We start from the raw sequence: 20,517 nt of genomic DNA on the forward strand, positions 1-20,517 counted from the left end.
TTCTTTAAAAAAAAAAAAAAAAAAAAGTAAAAAACTGATGTGGTTTATGAGGTCTTCAGTTCTGGGTTAAAATTTTAATAGATTTTATAAATAAATTAAACCAGTCATTTAAATATATTTATAGGGGGAATTCACTGAATGTAATATACAGTATTTTATAAGGATATTATAGGGCTTCTTTAGTTTATTTTAAAATGGGTGGGTTAAAAGAAAAAGTGCCTTGTTCCAATAAACACATTTAAATCTAAATATCAGGAAATAAGGACATTGCTGTTACAATACTTTCAGAAAAGTCTGTACATACATTTTTTGACTAATGCAGTGCATTTCATTCAGTGCATCAAATATGTGTCAATGTTAACTAATATGTTTATGTTAATTGGCATAATATATGCAGTACACAGTCAGAAAAGCAGGTTTGATTTTATTGCATTCAGCCACAGAAACATTAGTGAGGTCAAACTCTGGATTACCACTTCGAGGTATGAGCCATTCCAACTCATATAAGAGAAAACGTCCCTTCATCTTTTTCTCATATCAAGACATAAATAATGAACATGATTCTTCATTACAGACAAGTTAAAATAAAAAGATGATTTCTTTGTTTCTTTTTATTCTATAAAGGTAAAGTATTTACCTATAAAATCAATCTAAAAATACATACACAGTTGAGACTTTACAAACAAACAACTGAAAACATTCCCTATTTGCCCAACATTGAGTTTACATTTTTTACAAATAAATTACAACAGTCAGTCTCCATTGCATAGTCAAACAAATCTGACCAAAGATCATTAATAAATATACACATTCAGTTGAATTGTTTTCATAACAAATACAAAAGACAGAGAACAACCACGTGGGCATTTGAGTCTACAGCCACATTCCTGTTTAAAGACTCTTCTATTTGAGCTCCATTTGAGAGATAGATTTGTTCTGTAGGTGTCTGGATTTTCTGTATTTGTAGGCCAAGAAGATGGTAGCAGGCAGGAGAACAATACCCAGCACAAGAAGGACCCACTGACCAGCTATAGCTGCAGCTTCATCCACACTCATACCTAAAAAGTTCACTGGGCTCTCCTTCTCCACTACCACTATAGTAGTGTTAGCTACAACACAAAAATGAATAGGAAATTAAAATTTGAAAAATCACAAAGAACACTCAAGTGACTGTTTTTTAGATACTGATATTTTGCGTAGTGGACTGTGCTTAAAGAGCCTTTACAAACTACACAAAACTGATGGTCAAAGTTCTTATAATGTGTCTAGTCTGATCCACACACATCACCAGAATTACTACCATACCACCAGCATGACTGTGACAATGGTCCACCACCCAAACAATCTAGTAAACAGCAATCCAATTGACAGAAACTGACACATTATGAATAGAGTAAAGCACACATCTAGCACTGGAAAGCCAGTGACCAGCATACCCCTGCTTAAACACACCAATTTAACTAATCTGTTAATTGCCAGGATTAGGGGGCGTGTGAGTTATGTACCTCTAGGTTAGAAGGCTGATGATAAATTGTGCTTGCTATATGGCCTGCAGTATGTAGTCGTATACCAATTTAATGAACCTATGTGCACCAGTCACTGGATGTATCAAGTATGTATTTCTGCACTATGTAAGAGTATACTGACATGAAGTGACACACTAGTTTAAAAATCATCAAGTGACAACCCAAATGACTTACTTTCAGCTGTGATTGGCATCCAGCTGTATTCAGGCCATCCAAGGACATCTCCATTCTTTTTATTTTCCTGCTCAAGCCAGGTGATGAGGGGCTGGAAATATTCCATCAGAGGCTGCACAGACATTTTGGACTGGCCAGTGATCATAGTCATTGCCTCAGGCCAGGGCTTACTGAATCCCAGCTTCATCACATCACTGGGGAGACAGGACAGACAGACAGTCAAGATGTTGTTCTGCATGCATACAAATAACTCAAATAAGAAATGTTTATAAGGTATAATTCAATTTGATATGTTCAATATCATTTATATGCATACATGCATAAACAGTGAATGTCATGATGTTTCCACAAAAAAAGATAAATATACCAAGCTATTTTATTTAATTATTAATCTTACATAAACAGTCCAATGATGATTTCATTTACTGCAGACGATTATGACATTTCTCTGTAGTTTAAATTAATAGTTAAAAATAACCTTAAAACACACACAAAAGTCGAAGGGCAAGTGTGGACCCATATACATGACCTTGCAGTTTAAATGGGTTTAAGTATGTCATTAAATGTCATTAAACAGGCAATTTGTAAAGATTGTTGGTAGAGGTAGTGTACTGACCCAAGCAATTTCCCTGCCTTTTTGGACTGATAAATATCACAGTTGTGAAGAGGCCCACTGTGACCAGCAGCTTCACACAGAGCTTTGTGGAACTGGAACTGGATTACAAAGCTGACAAAGTACCTGATTCAAATAAACAAAATAAAACAGTTTTAGACATTTGAGCAATAATGTAAGTAATGAATGCTCCATAAATATCAGTTTCATCTATAATCTATAATCTATAATTTATATAATTATCATCCATAGTGCTCTACCTGACATAGGGTACGTTGGCTGGGATGTGAAACTTTGCACCTGGGTCAAAGTCTTCTTCGGTGCGTGTTACAGGAGGGCACAGACCCTGATACTTCAACCTGAAAGAAATAATTGGATAAGTAAAGGCCAGTGCCACTGTAGCAACTAATCATCTACAGGTACACCTTTTTGGAATTTATATTGTTTGGAAATTACATTTTAAATCTACATTTTGTTTGGTGTATTTTGACACTCCGCTTCATGTTAATCAACCTTTTTACTTCATTCTTTACTGGCACACTATTGTTAAAAGCACATATTAAAACAAGTCTTTCTACCACACATTGTTTAAACAGTTGCAAGGTGTAAATCATTTTTTTAAACATTGATGCTTGGTGGCCCAAATAGGCAGTGTATTTAAAATATAAATTATGTTTCTAGATTTTTCACCTGAGGTTCCACCACTCTTTATTATACTCGCTGCTTGATATCCTGCCATCAAACACCTTCCATCTCCACTGGTCCATTAGGTAGCCGAATGGCAGGAATGCAATTTTATCCAAGGCAATACTCATCAGGAAGTTAATGGTGCTTTCTGTGGAGAGATTAAGACCAGAATTACTCCCCTTTGCAACACAAAGGAATTATTCAAAAATAAATGTTACCGTTTTCCCCACACCATCATTTCAAACATGTGGAATTTTATTTTCAGATATATGTGCAATGGTTTTGGAAAATTGTGACATGATATAATAAAGCAATTTGGCACAAAAGGATGAAGGTCTTGATATGTTCTTAGGCTGTAAATCTTCTGGAACCTTACCCTGGTTGTCCTCCACCTTGTCCAGCAAGCCAATGCTGTGAAGGTGTTTTGGAGTGGACACAGACAAGGCCAAGACATCTCCAATGGCCTCATGGAATCCTGGGTTGGCTCCGTCACGGAAAGAGATGGGTTGGTCCTTGTACTGCAGGAAGTACTGCACATGGCCCATCTCATGGTGCACGGTAATGAGGTCATCCATGTTAACCACTGTGCACTGCTTAATCCTGGAGGGAAAAGAACATGCATAACATAAGTTCAACCCACAACAATATATCTTCCCTTCCAACAATTGAAATCAATGACAATTTTAGGAAATATTTCAGTGCATCTTGAAATTTCAAAGTTCAGCCTATCATTCATTGTTCTACCATTTACTGCAGATTTTCTAATGTTGAGTATAACTGAGGTTTGATCAGTAATGTGTTTTCATGTGTGATGTGTTATTAGCAGATAATTGGCAGACTTATAGATAGCCAGAGGATGGTGTTCACTAAAAGGCATTTGTCATTGTAGAGAAGCATTGCAGTATACAATTTATAATAAATTTATAATAAATATATAAGTTCCTCTATTTACAGAGAATTGAACTGTACCACTTAACAATTTAAAACATACACAATTGTTTATAGTGCAAGTGGTCTTATTTCTTGTCAAAATAAAAGTGAAATGTATTATTTTATTTTTTTGTTTTCTTTTGGGACCGGAAGCATACCTAAAGTCTTTGCGGTTGTAAAAGTCCCAGGCTGAGGCATGACACACCACTTCTCGGCCATCCGTAGGTTTCTCCAGCATGGACTTCGCCCAGAACTCATCAGGCATGGGCAATAGGCCCACAGACGTGAAGAAGCTTTCAGACTCCCGGAACATGCGATTAGCATCCCAGCCCTGACAAGAAACACAAAAAACCTCTGAAAACTCCTCTCTGAGCAATTTATCAGCCCATATTCAACACTTTTTAAATATTAAAAAACCCCACTTATTTTTTTTTTTTATAAGTCCACTTATATGTGTAGCTTTACATCCTAAAAACAGCAATATAGCAGCCAAAAAATAAACTGTAAGCTCTCCTTTTTTACAAGTTTAGATCTTCTGAAAGGGTTAAATGATGTTCGACAGGAACAGCAAAATTCATTGTTTTCCCATATGTCTTTCACCCCAGCATCACTGCTACAGGCTATCTACAGTAATAACAATCCATAGCACTATGACATGAATGGAAATGCATTTTTAGACAAAATGTCTATACTTACATTGGCTATCATGGCTTGTGTGACGTCCACCTGAGCGGCGTTGGGGTACGGCCTGACCAAGTCCATGATGCCGGACCATGTTTGGGCCCACATGTTTCCTGAGAAGAGCAAGAGGGAAAAAAAGAGAAGGAGGAGAAAATGTGTAAGTGCCTTTTGGCACACTGGCACTAAAAACCGCTGGGCTTGGAATTCCACACCACTCCATCTTCAGTCATGTGGAAGTATGTGTGTGTGTATGTTTGTGTGTGAGAGCGCGAGAGAGAGTGAGTGAGTGTGTGGTTACAGACCAAACTGTAAATGAACACAAACACACACACACACGCACAGTCACGCTTGACGTTTTTTTGAAAGCACATTAAATCCTGCCGTTTACTTTGGAGTTGCCGCAAACAGCAGCAGAATATTAATGTGCACTCTCAGTAACAATAAATTCAGGCTCAGATCTGCATTGTAAGCTTCATTTCTACACAATGAGAAAGTATGTTGAATCTAAAGTCTAAATTTAAAGCATCTCAGATGCAGGTGTATAAATGTACAGATAATCCTGTAGTAAAATCATGTGGTTACTAAGTCTATGCATTGTTTTCCCTGTGCAACATGAAGGAAAAGTCACAAATTCACTCCCTGTGGGCCCCTTTTATTGGGTCCCCCAAATAAGAATTATTCAAAGAACCTAGAATGTAAATGTGTAGTACAATATGATGAAGGTCTACCACTTGGTATATAAAGAGTTGTTGGACATGTAGTCTGCCATGTTTTAAAACTTTAAAATCACATATTGTAATAGAAAAATAAATTTACAGGAGAAAATCTTATCAATCTTATGTCAAAAAGTCAGCTAAATAAAATCTGAATGATAGCAATCATATAAAATATATAATTTGGAAATATACATATAAATATAGAAATTATACTTTAAATATAGCATTATAACATTGTGTTTTAAGAATAGCTGCTTGAGAGTCCATGCTAATTATTTTACTGTTTTTACTTTGTAAGGATTAGCGTTGTTTGTCCTGCCGAATAGAGGACTGATATATGGTTCTTCTCTTACCTAATAAATGAGCAGGAATTGGCCCTTTGAGGTTGATGCGTTTTGCTCCATACTTCTTGAATAGCGAATGACGGACATAAGCATGAAGATTGAGGTAGAGTGGCTGTAGATCTTTCCATAATGCCTCCAAGTCCTCCTCAAAGGTGGGTGTTTCATATAAAGAGCGCCAGAAAGCCCCATTGTCAGTATGACCTGTTGATGGGTGATTTAAGAAGAGCATTACAATTTGAAACCAACAAAAACTTTTAAAACAAAACAACTGAAACACACAAGTTTAAGTATTTTTTTATATTATGGCAATATGCAATGTTACCAGGTAAATGACTCTCAGTGAGAAATGCTAAAAAGGTGTAACAATGCACATGCACTTAATGTGCAAAAATATATGAATAGCATTTTTCATAAAAAAAAAATTGTATAGTTTATTGTGAAACAACTTGGACTCAACCTTGGACTCAATCTTTTGCCCTTCTGGCCAAATGAAAAGAAATCCCTTGCAGCCAAAATCTAGCGGAAAGCCTTCCTAGGAGTCTAGAGGCTAGGAGTCTAGCAGCAAAGGAGAGGACTAATGTTACAGAATAAAACACATGCAGTGCCATGCACATGCAAGTTACAATGGAAAAAAGAAAGAAAAAAGGACTAAGAGAAGATACTATTTTCAAATGTACTCTCCCCTAGTTTGACTGACTTGAATGGATTGAAATATGTCTTGTTTTCAACAAAATCATTGCATATGCATATGTGATATTGTCACTGCCACAAAATTACAGCATTACCCCCATTTGAATGGAAAACATCTCGTTAGGTCTAAACAAAAATGTAAGAAATAAAAGGGTTAATTGTCTCTTTGAATTGATCAAAATGAGTAAGTGAACAAACTTTGAGTAACAGCAACAAAATAACAGTAACAAAGTGCAAAAACATACTTTTTTGCAAAAGTTTCACCCTCTTACAATATACGCTTTCATTACTTGTTAGTAATATCAGCCTAATTACCTCCAGTGCAAAACCAACCAAAACATGGCACTAAACATGTTGGCTGAAAGATGACATTTGGGGTAAGGGAAAAATACATTACATTTTTTGTGAAGCACTTTCATTCCATCTCGTTTAATGCAGAGAAACAACCGACTTTTGTATACACACACACACACACACACACACAAACAAAATCTATGATGCACAATCTGGGCTGCTGAACGGACTCCAATAAGCAAACCCATTTGTCTACTGCTGACCACAAACCAACTCAGCCCTCATGTTTCTATTGAGTTTTACAGTAGTGGGCCCTTTTTCCACAGAGGCTACTTTCATTTTGAGATGCTTACCGTTACTGTGGGCAGCCAAATTGGCAAGCTCCACGTATCTCGCATAGCTTTGGCGCAGTTCTCTTCCTGAAGCATTACGCCAGCCCTGCCAGGCAAACAGCAACTCATCATAGTCTCTGGACTCTGCCATGATCTTATTCAGGTCTAAAGAAAAAAAAGATAAAACTGTCAGATTAACTTACCACAGTGCAGTATGAAGCACACAACTTATGACTAACCAAACTGTATGACTGCTACAATTGGGCTTTCTCTACAAATGTAACCAGTAGTTTTCAACCTACAAAGCTGTCATGTTTCATTATCACTTTTAATGTTTATTTACATTACATTTACGGCATTTAGCTGACGCCCAAGGACTCATATTGGTGTAGTACACCCAGGGAATCAAACCCTGGTCTGCCACATGGTGTAATAGCTCATAGCAGCTAGTGGTTTTATCTGTTGCATATCTCCAAACAACTCCAAACAATTTTTAAGAGTGTACAATGATAAGATTGTAAGCTCACGTCAGTATGTGAACTCACCTGGATCAAGAGGTAGACAGGTACCATCATCTTTACAGACTTTAGCTACACTGTAAGTAGTCTCCATAGAGGCCAACAAGTTATTGTACTAAAAGAGGATAAACATTAATGATAATGAATACATACAAAAACGTGATAAAATAACACAAAATAAATAAATTATATTTTGCAATGTATTGAAAACATTTAACAATACATTTTATTATAACAGCAGAATACAAGTCCCACTATCTGCTTATCATAGTATTTAGAATTGTTTTTTAAATACACCACAGGGAATGTGTGATATCAGGGACTTCTTTTCATTTCCATTTTGTTTCAAGCCAACATTCTAAACAATCCTACTCTTTGTTTTTCTCTCTCTCCTACCTCCTTCAGATCATCATCAGACAGGACAGCCCTCTCTAGGTCACTTAGTTTCTTCAGAATCCTCTTTACTGAAGCATCCTGGAAGTCAGCTGTGTCATACCTGCGAGCCTCTAGTCCATAGGTTTTTGTGTGATTGGCCATCTCCAGGTTTTTCTCCAGCTGTAAATAAAAATTTAGAACAATCATGTAAGTCAAATAAGTAGGGAGATGGTAATTAACTAGTGGCTGAATTAATTTAAGACCTCACCATAATCTGTTTGTTTTCTTCATTGATATTTGTGTTGTAGGCCCATGAAGCCTCTGTGTAAGCATTCCAGACAGTCTCTGCTGTAGAGTTGTACTCAGCCAGGAACTTTTTTGCCTGCGCCTCATCAGTTATTTTGTCAGCTGGGAATGAGGAGGTCATGGCAATTTAGCAGGTCATATAGAAATAAATGCCATATAGATGTATCACTCATGTTTATAATCCATATGATTTTAAGTACATTTATTTTTATGGTATTTATAGAGTGATTGTCTGTTTGACTGTACAAAACCAAGAAAAAATCTCTGTACATGATGAAATTGTAGTCTTTACAACATCAATTGTATTTCTATATGTATGCCCCCTACCAACATCTTCTGGGTAACCCTCAGGAACAGGTGGCATCCAGTCAAAGTCAGGCCAGCCCAGCGTTTCTCCGGTCAGTCTATTTTGTTCCTCTAACCAGGTGGTGACAGGCTGAAAGTACTCCATCAGAGCGCTGGCGTTCATTTTGTTAGTGCCCAAAGCATCTTGCAGCACTTCTGTCCAGGGCTTAGAGGAACCAGCACGCAAGACTTGCCTGTCAAACACAAGTTTAAGAAACACCTCTAGAAGCAGTCTAACAGTCTGCTTTGGCAGTGACTCACTGATCTCACTGGGTTTGGAGGTGGTCAAAAACGCATCTCGATCACATTAAACACAAGTGTAAACAGAATGCAAAAAAAAAGTTATATAACACTTGTCATCTTGTCTGGACAATTACAAAGACATTCACTGCAAATTTGCCAGTGTTAAATCAACACTGTTGGTGTGAAATTAATACTGAGAGTCTTCACTGTGAGTGAATTTACGGTATACCTCTGCAATAGTTCCTTTGCATTTTCTGATAAGGCGGTTTGGCAATGAGTACTGGCGAACAAGTGCCTTCAGCGCTCAAAACACCTCCTTGAAATACATGAACACAGTGACTTTGCTAATAAAAAAAATGGTGGGACAAGGTGCTTTACAGCAAACGCAAAAAATGTCCAAAGTTGGTAGCCTACTGTTTAAGTGATTTATTCGGACGAGATTAAATGTACACGGAGTACTGGGGTAATTCTCTCTTTTAAAGAAACGCTGTACTTTGTCTCGTCATCATAGTCTCCTAGAAAGTTGAGATAACGTTGTGACAAAATATAGCTAGCTATATCACCAAGCAGACAACGTAGTGGGCTCCAAAACAACATGTCACAAAGTTGTAACAACGTAACCGTGTTTGCAGGATCTGATGCGAGGTAGAAAATGATTACTGCGACCCCACCTATATGGCGGAACTCATGTTTTTTTGTTTGTTTCGTCCGCAATTTTATTTCAAACGAAGTTAAATATCAAATGGCATATGTGAAGGAACAGGAGGTATTATGTTTCAGTGAAACCAGAAACAATTCAACCCACCAGCCTTGTGGTGTCCAAAACGTCCAGTGGACAGTAGTGGCGATGACCACTGAAGAAATTGCAGCAGCTGTGAGACAGAGCGTCGTCGCATGCGTCGATGTGCTTCTTATGTGGTAATTTTAATAAGCGCATGAGCGTTTAAAGCAGTTGTGAAATCATATATACAAAATATGGGTCGCTGAAGCATTTAAGATTTACTTATTCTCAAGAAAACAGTCGCATTTATTGTCACATATACTGTAATCCTGTTCTGATACTGGAAATCTTTTTTGCATGTTTATACTGCTAATGCAGTGTGTGAAACATGTATGTAAAACAATAATAAAGTTGCTGGTAAATCTTTCTGCCTAACAGTGTTTTTGCCGCAATGTATTTCAATTTGTTTGGGACAATTACAGAAATACTGCATTTGAGCTATTCAAGCTTGTCTACTGGTTGAGTACATACTCTAAAACTGCTCCAGCCTTGTCAGATCTGTAGATGTCGCAGGTGTGCAGGGGTCCAGTGTGTCCAGCCTCCTGACAAAGCTTCTGATGAAACTGGAACTGAAGAATAAAGCTCACAAAGTACCTACAAGACAAGAACTGGTTTATGTAATAATAATAATGACAATCAACAAAACAATTGTTAAGTAAATACTGAATAATATGCAAGTAATAAAAATGCAACAAACAAATGCAATGACAAAAAGCAAGAAACTAAGTAATCATTGTGTTTTATAAAAAAATTTTTTTATAAAATCAGTAATTAAGCCTGAGTTATTGCTTATACAACTTCTTTCTTTTTACATTTTACATTTACTGGAATATCTTGAACATTTTATATTAACAATTGAACATTTTATAATGTATATGAAGCTATAACAGTAAGCAATTTGAGTAGGAATAAAATTGTTATAATCAATTCCAACAAAAATAAAAACAAGTATACAAATAATTCTGTTTGTAATCTCACCTGATGTATGGAGTATTTCCTGGGATGTGATATTTTGCCCCAGGGTCAAAGTGGTTTTCTGTACGTCTTACTGGTGGACAGATTCCTTGGTATTTTGTCCTATAAAGTACAAGCATGAGACATGTTTAATATCATTAGACATATACTTCATAAAACTATTCAACACAGTGACAATGAACCACACATCTGCCTGTATCATGGTTTGAGTTATTCTTATGGGAATTACAAAAAATATGTTGTCATCTTCTTTCTCATATATAAATGATGTACATCAAACAAAATACTCTGACAAAAACAAACATCAGACCAATATTTTGCTTAAGCTACATATATAGTCAATTGACAGTGATAGATGTTTTGCTAGCTAACAACACTAAACCAGGTGAAGTAAGTAAACCTCCTGTTTAAACAAATGACAACTAATCTATCCTAATGTTGAAGTTTGCACAAAAATACCACATTAATTAAGCCTCACTTTTTTGGTAACACTAAAGACAAAGAAATGTTGTTTTCAGTTAAATGTTGTATTACTATTGTTATCAGCTGAAATTCCTTGCCTAATTGTTCCTATTCCTAATTGTGTTACCCATTACAGCAAAGACAATTTAATGTAATTGTAATTTCACTTTAATGTAACACAAGGATATAATTCTGGGCAAGGTAGTAATTATAAATTATATTACCATCAGTGAACATGCAGGTACTGCAAGGTAAGGCTCTCTAATGGTCACATGTGGTAAAATTATCACTGGTAAAGGACATTTAGTAAAGTGTGACACTTAAGCGTGATCCTCAGTCTCTTCATGCAGTTGCAAAAAGGATAAATGTTTAAAGATGTATAGATGTGATGTCATTTTTCATAGCACTTCAAAATCAGTTGCCTGGGAAACCATGGTTAATTGAATAACATGTTAACCTAAAAAAGGGGTTGATTTTCTTCTGTCCCACAGAAGCATAATGTTAAAGTGTTAATGTTAAAGTAGGACAGCATATTAGGGGGTATTACTACTTCAAAAACCTGATTTGACTTTGATGTTTGTCCACAAGTAATTTCTTTAAAAAATCTTTATTGTATAATACTTTATTGCAGGAGTGAACATGATAACCACATAGTATTAGTTACATTCAAGATTTGGGAGACATGAGGCCATGTTTTTTTAATAATGTTTTTAATTGATATGTATTGGTAAAAGACATTAAGCATTTTTTAATGAGATGACATAATGTAATAGTATTTTAGGTTTGTGTCAGTGTTTGATAAAAAAAATTATACTAATAATAATTAATTTTACAATTGTGTAAATAACAACCTGAGCTTTTAAGAATTATACTGTACTATATATGGTATTATGGTTGTTTCCAATTTCATAACTTACCTCAGATACCACCACTCTGCATTGTAGCGTTCAGGTGGCGTACGTCCACTGAACACACCCCAACGCCACTGATCAATGAGGTATCCAAAAGGAAGGAAGGCTATCTTCTCCAATGCCATTTTTAAAAGGTAATTAATGTCAGTCTCTAAAATACATCAAAGCATTTATTTAACAAATTAATTCTTTTAAGCAATAATGGTTTATTCATTATTGATAATCAATAGATTAATGTCTATGCTTTCTAGTTACCGTTGTCATTAGCCAGTGTGTCCAGAAGGCCAATAGTGTGCAGGTGTTTGGGAGTTGAGACAGAAAGAGACAGCACATCTCCAATGGCTTCATGGAAACCAGGGTTGGCTCCACGCCTGAAGCTAACTGGCTGGTCTTTGTACTGCAGATAATACTCCACATGGCCCATCTCATGATGTACAGTGAAAAGTTGCTCCATATTCACTATAGTGCACTGCTTGATCCTGTCACAGACAAATATTTTATATATAATCAGACTTATGTAACACATTTTCCAGCCTAGAATATCATATATTTTTTAGATGCCATTTTGTGGTCCTATTTCTCCATTCTCTCTTGATCAGGATAACTAACCGTTGGACTAAAGAATATATTTTCCAAAATTCCAAAAATCTTGCCTCACCACAGTTGCTATAAAAAAAGGGCAAATTAGAAGAGATCTGACTAGTTCTTAGAGTACATATTAGGCACTACGCAGTAAAGCATAACATTAGCACAAGAATGCTTGTCTGTGTCTACAATACTACTTTCACTATGGAAGCTCAGATGCCATTCACTTTAGAAAGACTGAAAGAAAAATAGTGCTTAGGTTAATACTGATGAGATAAATACTACAATATTACTGTGTCCAAAGAAAAAGTGAGCACAGATTCCTCACCTGAAATCCTCACGATTGTAGAAGTCCCAGGCAGAGGCATGACACACAACCTCTCTGCCATCATCAGGCTTCTCCAGCATTGATTTCTCCCAGAACTTAGGGGGCATTTCCTTTAGACCCAGGGAAGTGAAGAACTCCTCAGCTACCCGGAACATGTGGGTAGCATTGTAGCCCTGTAAAAATGCATTAAATATGCATTTATTGTTCCTGAAAAAAACATTTCTAGGATATCTACATGGCTAGTTAACTAGGAACCCAGACAGAAATATTTACAATGTTACAGAATTTTACAATGGCTATATCACAGCACAAATCCTACAAGCCTAATACAGTAAATAAAGCCTTTTGAAGGCAAACCTTCAAAGTTAATGAGGTGTTTTTATTTAGAGATAAATACTACAGGAAAGTCATTAGGAGGGATATGATTACTTGAAAAACAATGACCACCATTAGCTTACTTTTGCTTCCATGGCGCTAGTCACATCCACATTAGGCTTGTCAGGAAACGGAGTCATCATGTTGTAGATGTTGTTCCAGGTTTGTGACCACATATTCCCTGCAGAGAACCAATACACACAAGCTGCATAAGAATCTTTTTCTGTTAACACAAATAGATTTTGGTACTACACATGATGCAGAATGTCCAGATGGATAGGAACTGACCGAGCAGATGGGCAGGGATAGGTCCTTTAAGATTGATATATTTTGGACCATAGAAATCGTAGAGCTTGCGCCGGACAAATGCATGAAGGTTCTGGTAAAGTGGCTGCAGTTGTTTAAATAGGTTCTCTAAGTCCTGTTCAAAGGTAGGAGACTCATACCAGGAACGCCAATAAGCACCAGTGTCTTCAAAACCTGAAATAAGAATAATTGGTTTATTCATTAGTTGTCCAGAAGTACAATTTAATTGCTATGTCTAATGGAATGACACTACATAGAGAATGATGCATGACATCCTGCAAGCTGTTGTTATCATCAATTGCTATACTATTCAAAAGTAATTACATAATTACATACTGAGCTGTGACCTTAAAGGCCAAAATAAATTGCACTGATTTTGAACATGCCATGATTGTTGGTAAAATACCAACCAATACTATCTATAACTGCTAATCTCTTGGGACCTTATTGATGGGAGAGGTGAACAAAAAATGACCAGACTGTTTTAAGCTGACCACTTGAATGCACAGCTATTTGAGTTTGTTGCTGACTATGTGCATTCCCCTACATCCACAAAAACATATCTTCTAGTGGGTACTTCCAGCATGATAATGCACCAAAAATGGTTCAACTTCTCTTTTTAATGAGTTGTGAGTGAGTAAAATTTAAGGTTGGAAACTAAAAACAAAGCAGGAATTGTGATTTCAGTAAATAATAATAATAATATGTGTGGATGTAAGGCCAATTGTAAACAATTCACAAATATATTGAATAAGATTATTCTCCATCCTTCTCATCAGCCCTGCAAATGTGTGCCTTTTCAGTCTTACTTTTACTTTCACTGTCTACACTGTTTGAAATATAATCTCTCTTCATATAGAATAACATGCTTACCATCCATGGTGGATGCTTTGTTGCTGAGCTCGACAAATTCAGGATAAAGGCTCTTGAGTGGCACCCCAGAGGCGTTGTGCCAGCCCTCCCAGGCATAAAGCAACTTCTTGTAGCTCTGGGAGTTAGCCAAAATATTCTTCAACTCTGGGATTACAGAGATAGTGTTAAATTAAATGCTGTGAAAGAAAGCATCAACAAAGCAGCAAACATTTTCTAATAAGATTCTGCAGGGGCAGGCAAAAGTCATTACAGTTCAAATGTTTTAAAGAAAAAAGGGATTTTGTCCCATAAATGCTACAGTGTGTTTACAGTGTGTAAAATGAGCTAACAAAGGTTTAAAAAAAACCTTTGATTTCATGTTTATTAAAAAAATAACTTCTTATATCATTTTTATATAAGTCATGAGGTAGACCATGAATAACTGAGAGTAATCTATGTGATGCAGTTTTTCTTTTAATGAGAGTGTTTGTATGTGTGTGTAAAGGGCTTGGGGATCTGAGCAGTGGCGGTTGATTTATGCTCCTCCCTTTCAAGTGCAGATGAGAACACTTGGATATTAAAGCCATCACACAAAAAAAAAAAAAAAAACAGAAGCTGCAAGAATTTATGTTTTTAAATGACATTTCAGTTACTGGATATCTTGTTCATGTATGTTTGCAGAAATAGTTTCATTTTATAGTTTTTAATGATGTAATTTATCATTGTTAAAATGTATAAAATGTGAAGTATGTAGATTTTAGTAGAATTCCAATCAAATGAAAGAAAAATATCTTAAATTCCATCCTTTAACCCCTTGTTGGATCCTACACAATAATGTCCTCACAACATATAAAGCCATTCTGATGAGGTCTTGAAGACATCATTTAGGATAATTTAATAACCACTAGAAAATGTGGTATTGTCTTGCAAACAAAGGGCTTTAAATAACTTCCAAAGAAACCTCTCTTCAAAAGCACAATCATGGTTGCATAATCCATGTTATGTCTGGGACTACGACTATGACTCTGTATTCACAGAAAAGATTACTTGTTTTGTTTGTGTTCCACCAGTTAAGACCCTGGTCACATATTAATTATTCATCAGGGGCCTGTTTAAGCAATGTTTCCTCTTCCTGTTCTTTCTCTTGCTTTTGTGTGTTTCATTCCTTGTTTGCATGTAAGACACCACAATATTCAGAATAAAAAGTCAAGTTGGCTAAAATGATTCAACACTTGCTGAGTCAATAATTTGTAGTTTCTTAAATGCAGTTAATGTTTACTCACCAGGTTCCAAAGACCAGCACTCCTCTGGTTTAGGGCACACTTTTGCAGTGGAGTAGATGTTGTCCATCTGACTCAAAATTGTATTGTACTAAATAAAAAGACAAATACACAAATATATAACTTGCTTTCTAAGACATGTTGAGGCTATGCCTTTTAAAGAGCTACCTAGATCAGAGGCATAATCAGGAATTAACAGTGTGGTGTGCATGACAGATTAATTTTGTTTGTTAAAAACAGAACTGGATAATTAGGTAAAACTCATTAATCTGACTAACATTAGAAACTGAGTAAACTGCAGACTAGTTTGATCATTTATTCATTCATTCATTCATCTTTTTTAGATGCTCTTTAAGTGGCCTATGTTTTTGTTCATAAATAGCCATCTGGACCACAAAATATATCGTATGAAACATACATCTAAAAACACTCCCATCCAGCTACACCTCCAAACTAGATTAACTAAATTGTTTGATTAAAATGTATAATCTACTTAATGAAGAATACATTTTGTGGTTTTAAATGTAACTACGTCAGTGCTCAACTCTGGATTGTATAAAGGCATTAGGACCAACCCTCTCTCTTTCTGCTGTTGGGAGGTTGGCAGGTCCTAGCACATTGATCTTTTTGATGATTTTTTTTAGCTCTGGATTCATAAAGGTGTCCATGAGTGGATCAGAAAAGGTATCTTTAGCCTTCTGTCCCCAAGCCTCTGTAAATTCTTGCTCCAGCAGAGATGCCTGGACCTGCGAAAACAAAGAACTATAGCTGTTATTTTATATACCATGAAACCATCAGGTGTATCTTAGAGAATTCAAAGCATTCAAGCAGAATTCATGATAATATCAGATACCATATCAGCACTGTCATAAACTACCTGTTAGTTCTATGATGACATTTTAGCATTGTTGGATACTTCTTTAAGCATCTTGCAGTCTGCTCTTGGGCAGAGGGTCCTGACTTGCTAGAATGGCCTGATCTGGATATGTTAGCAGTTGTCTTACTTGTGAAGTAATTTTTGGCCAGTGTAATGGCTGATTTTATTTGCTCTAATATATGCCCTAACCAGACTTATATGCACCTTTCAACCTCTTCTATAAATCTCACTAAGGTGATGCCATTCACTTCAACAATAAAGAGTGAACCAAACAAAATGTTGTTTTAAACAAAAAGGTATTTTAAGTAGTAATAAATTGTGGTGGTGTGTGTGTGTGTGTGGAGGGGGGGGGGGTGTCCTACATTTTCCTTACAAGAAAAGAGCATTTCTATTTATTATTTATATCATATTATAATTTTATAAGAAATGCAATCCATTTGATGTTGTTATGTTACCTACATCTCTCAAAAATGTTATGTTTCAATATGTTAAAAAAGAGAAAGGTTTACACAGGGTGTCATATATTTGCATCCTACTCTGCTCTCTTTGACTGCACATGATTCCTTCCTCTACTATGTTATCCTGCTGTATAATCTGCAACTCTAAATTGGTAAATGCACAGCCAGGAGTCCCTGCTAGTGCTAGCTGCGCTCACAAGGCATATTCATTGACTGCTGATCTGGCCGCACCTTTTTTTAAGGTTGGTTTATCTCCACTGATTAACAGAAGGAAACAAGTGACAGTCCATAAACGTTAACTCTGACCTTCATGTACCTCACTATCTGATTAGTTCTCACCCTCACGGTTCAAATGACCAAAGCGAACGTCTACCTTTGAGTAAAAATGGAAATGTAAGAATGAAGCGCACATTCTTCCTTATTCCACTATTAGTTATATATAATAGTATATAATATTATATATAATAGTTCCCTATTATATGAAAAAAGGTCTGTTTATGTTGAAATCAGGTCAAATGACTACGATTTGGTTATGCTAGTTCAAAACGTGCTGTAATTGTTTTGTCATTTTTAAAACATAGTTCAATATGTTGTACTCTGGTCAATTCTTTTGATGTCTTTGTTTCATTTCTAAAATTAGCTTCTATAGTTGTACTGGACCTAAACTAGACTAATGTAGATAACAAGGAAAAGAAGATTATTTAGCTAAACATCTGGCCGATCATGACTAAAGGGGTAAAGGGAAAATAATGTACATTTGTTCTAACAGCAAATGCCCATTTTAGCTTGTGCTTGTTTTTACACCCCATTGTGCAATCTCATGAAGGATCTATATGAGCAGCAATTCGAAGAGGCCTCTTTTTCTCTAAGAGTTTTATTTTTAGAGGTTAATGAAAAGGCCTCTTGACTGATTCCAACAGGCTTTGCTATTTGATCTGGTGCAGTGGTTAACCACTTACACTGCTCACTCCACAGATGGAATTTTGTCCACTTTGCTGTCTGTGTTGGCATTGTTGGCCTGAAAGTGTATATTGCAGAGGTGTGTAGCAGTTTTGTTTATTTCTGTATACTTTGCCTGCCTTCTACCATATGGTGCATTGGATCCGCACCTGCTGGATCTGTTAGAGCACTGAAAAACGGTATCAGTCCTCTTTACCTCATTTGCTCCTTAATCACTGGAACAAACTCAATATAACATTGTGTGAGCACCATCTGTATTTGCATATATTAATATTATCATCATCACCACTTACAAACCCAAATGCAAATACAGTACCGGTTAAACACATGCTTCCATCAAATGTTTAACTGCTACTGTATGATCTCCAAGACAAGCAAACAAAACTCTCATTGCCTGTGTTTTTTTGCGTGATGTAAGTAGCTGATTATCTGTGGAATGTGGGCGCTGGACTTTGCCTTGACACAGCTGCCTACTGCCAGTGTGAGCCCTGTCAGCTCTGGCCATCCGCTTAACCCCTCTGACAGAGCCGCCATAGGACATGGGTGCTTTGATCATCTTGTTTTTATGTGTGGAACAATAGATGTCACACCAGGCGAGCCTTGGCTTGGGCACAGCTCACCGCATGTTTCTCTTTTGTTACATTTTTTTTATTCAGCTATCTGGCCTGAAGCTTTCTTGGGCGTGTCAGGCTAACCTCTATGAGGATGGACTTAAGGTTGAAGAAAGGTCACACCTGTTGGGTGGGAGATGGCTGGGCTGCTGTCCATGTGCTATGCTGTTGCTTGTAAAACTGTTAGGACAGCTGTTTGGAGGAGCCTGGTGTATGTGGATGTGAGTGTGTTAGTGATGCACGACTTGACTTCTTCTCAATAAACCAGTCAAGTCCAACTGAATCAAGCTTTTGTTATTAAATATAAAAAAATTAAAATATTATAATATAGGCATTTACAATCATACAGTACCACAGTGCAACATACTATAACCTCTTTGAATTTGCACTTCCTGTCTAGACAGTTGCTGGTCTGTTCTTTCTACTATTTTCATTCTTTGCACAATCAGACTTTTAATTCACGAAGGCTAGGCTGCCACCTCAGTAAGAGAATACCCTTATTGGTATTCTCTATGTCAACTATAATCTATATCACCTCACTCTTTGACATCTGGATCTAATAAACTGTAGGAGTTTCATATTAGCATTCTGAAATTTGATCGTGGCAACACATGCAGCAAAGCTTTGTCTTGCCAGAGTGAAAACACATTGACTTTTCTGCCTTGCATAATAAGGGGTTGCCCCTGCTCCATTTTGTTATATAGCCCATGCTGTGCAAAAAAACAGATGTTTAGACCCTTTACCGTTTTTACACTTTTCTTTTACTTTCTGTTTCTTCTTTTTAAAAGTTACCTGAAGGTTCAGGGTCCATTAAAGAACTTCAAATCCTAACAGTAAAAAAACATAATTTGCCTGCCGACAAGAAGTGAATATCTGTGAAATGTGTGGCCATTACATCATTATGGTTTCGGGTGGAACATTACAATCAAACGGGATGTGGTGTCATTTCCATAAAGCTTTTCCTATGAGACAGCAGTTGTGCCTAGAACTATGGTCCTGCTTAGAAAGCACACTTGTGCACTTCTTTGTCATCTCTAGAAGAACTACAATTAGAAAGAATTTGGGGATGCAAGGGGGAGTAATACCTGTTGCTGGGAGTTGTAGTCCGTCAGGTTGGTGTTGTACTCCCAGCTGGCCTCTGTGCTGAAGTAGAAGACTTGTTCTGCTGTTTTGTTGTAGTCATTTACAAATTGCTCAGCTCCCATCTCCGTAGATTCGTATGTCCCGGGCTGCCACTCAGGTTTCAGAGCAGCCATGCTGACTTCAATCAGCAGCAAAATGGCCCAATGCATTATTGGCTCTAACTTCCAATCGCCAAACCAGAGAAATCAGAATCTCCCAAAAGACAAGCTAAAAATAAGGCTTGTTGCTGCGAGTAGCCCTTCACATAAGGGTGTACTAAACCAGTAGATATACTCACTGTTGGATGTTCCTTTCCAGTGATTCCCTCTGTTTCTCTCCGTTCCCCCCTTCTCTATCTCTCTCCCTATCCTTCTCTCTCCCTCTCTCTCTCTCTCTCTGTGTGTGTGTGCGTCTCCCTTCCTTCCTCTTGCCCCCTCTCCCCCTGCCTGACTGTTCGTTATTCAGGCACGGAATGCTCACAGCCGGCGCCTTTTAAGTGCCGTATAACCCAGCCCACACTCTCTACCAGCCTTTCCTTCACAAGTCTCAAATGTGTTCATCTAAGAGTTTATTCTCTTTCTCCTCCTCCTTCCCTCTTTCCCTCATTCTTTCTCTGACCCCTTCCCACTGTCCACCTCTTTCCCTTCACCCCTCTTTCTATGTACCTACCTGTCTGCCCCTGCTATCCATGCTCGAAAGAACGAGCAGCAATGAAGGGAACATGCAAAGCTTTGGAGGCTGAAAGCCATTGCTAATGCTGCAGCAGCTGTCACTGATGATAATGCCATTGCAGGCAGAAAATGAGCTGTACGCATCATTGCTTTGGTCTTCAATCACCCGGTATCTGTCAAGCAGCTCAT

General features: G+C 37.0%; 1 protein-coding gene across 2 annotated transcripts; it reads right to left on the reverse strand.

Annotated features, from left to right (window-relative positions):
* Positions 1-407: 407 nt before the first annotated feature.
* On the reverse strand, positions 408-20,251 carry ace (angiotensin I converting enzyme (peptidyl-dipeptidase A) 1). 2 transcript variants are annotated; one of them, XM_072668071.1, is made up of 26 exons: positions 19,956-20,251; positions 19,621-19,839; positions 16,205-16,375; positions 15,633-15,720; positions 14,371-14,514; positions 13,480-13,671; positions 13,275-13,372; positions 12,817-12,989; positions 12,159-12,382; positions 11,910-12,054; positions 10,534-10,632; positions 10,027-10,149; positions 8,514-8,725; positions 8,149-8,288; positions 7,902-8,060; positions 7,533-7,620; positions 7,009-7,152; positions 5,681-5,872; positions 4,627-4,724; positions 4,089-4,261; positions 3,377-3,600; positions 3,004-3,148; positions 2,574-2,672; positions 2,317-2,439; positions 1,701-1,894; positions 408-1,109 (listed from the first exon to the last, which is right to left on the reverse strand). In XM_072668071.1, exons 2-26 carry the CDS (start codon positions 19,825-19,827, stop codon positions 904-906), a joined length of 3,861 nt encoding a protein of 1,286 aa, XP_072524172.1. In that variant the 5' UTR covers positions 19,828-19,839; positions 19,956-20,251; the 3' UTR covers positions 408-903. The 2 variants fall into 2 exon arrangements, with proteins under 2 accessions (XP_072524172.1, XP_072524171.1); XM_072668070.1 differs by having other exon boundaries at positions 19,621-20,251.
* Positions 20,252-20,517: the final 266 nt, after the last annotated feature.

Source organism: Salminus brasiliensis, chromosome 22 (genome assembly GCF_030463535.1).
Source record: "Salminus brasiliensis chromosome 22, fSalBra1.hap2, whole genome shotgun sequence".
In the NCBI taxonomy this organism is placed as follows: Eukaryota; Metazoa; Chordata; class Actinopteri; order Characiformes; family Bryconidae; genus Salminus; species Salminus brasiliensis.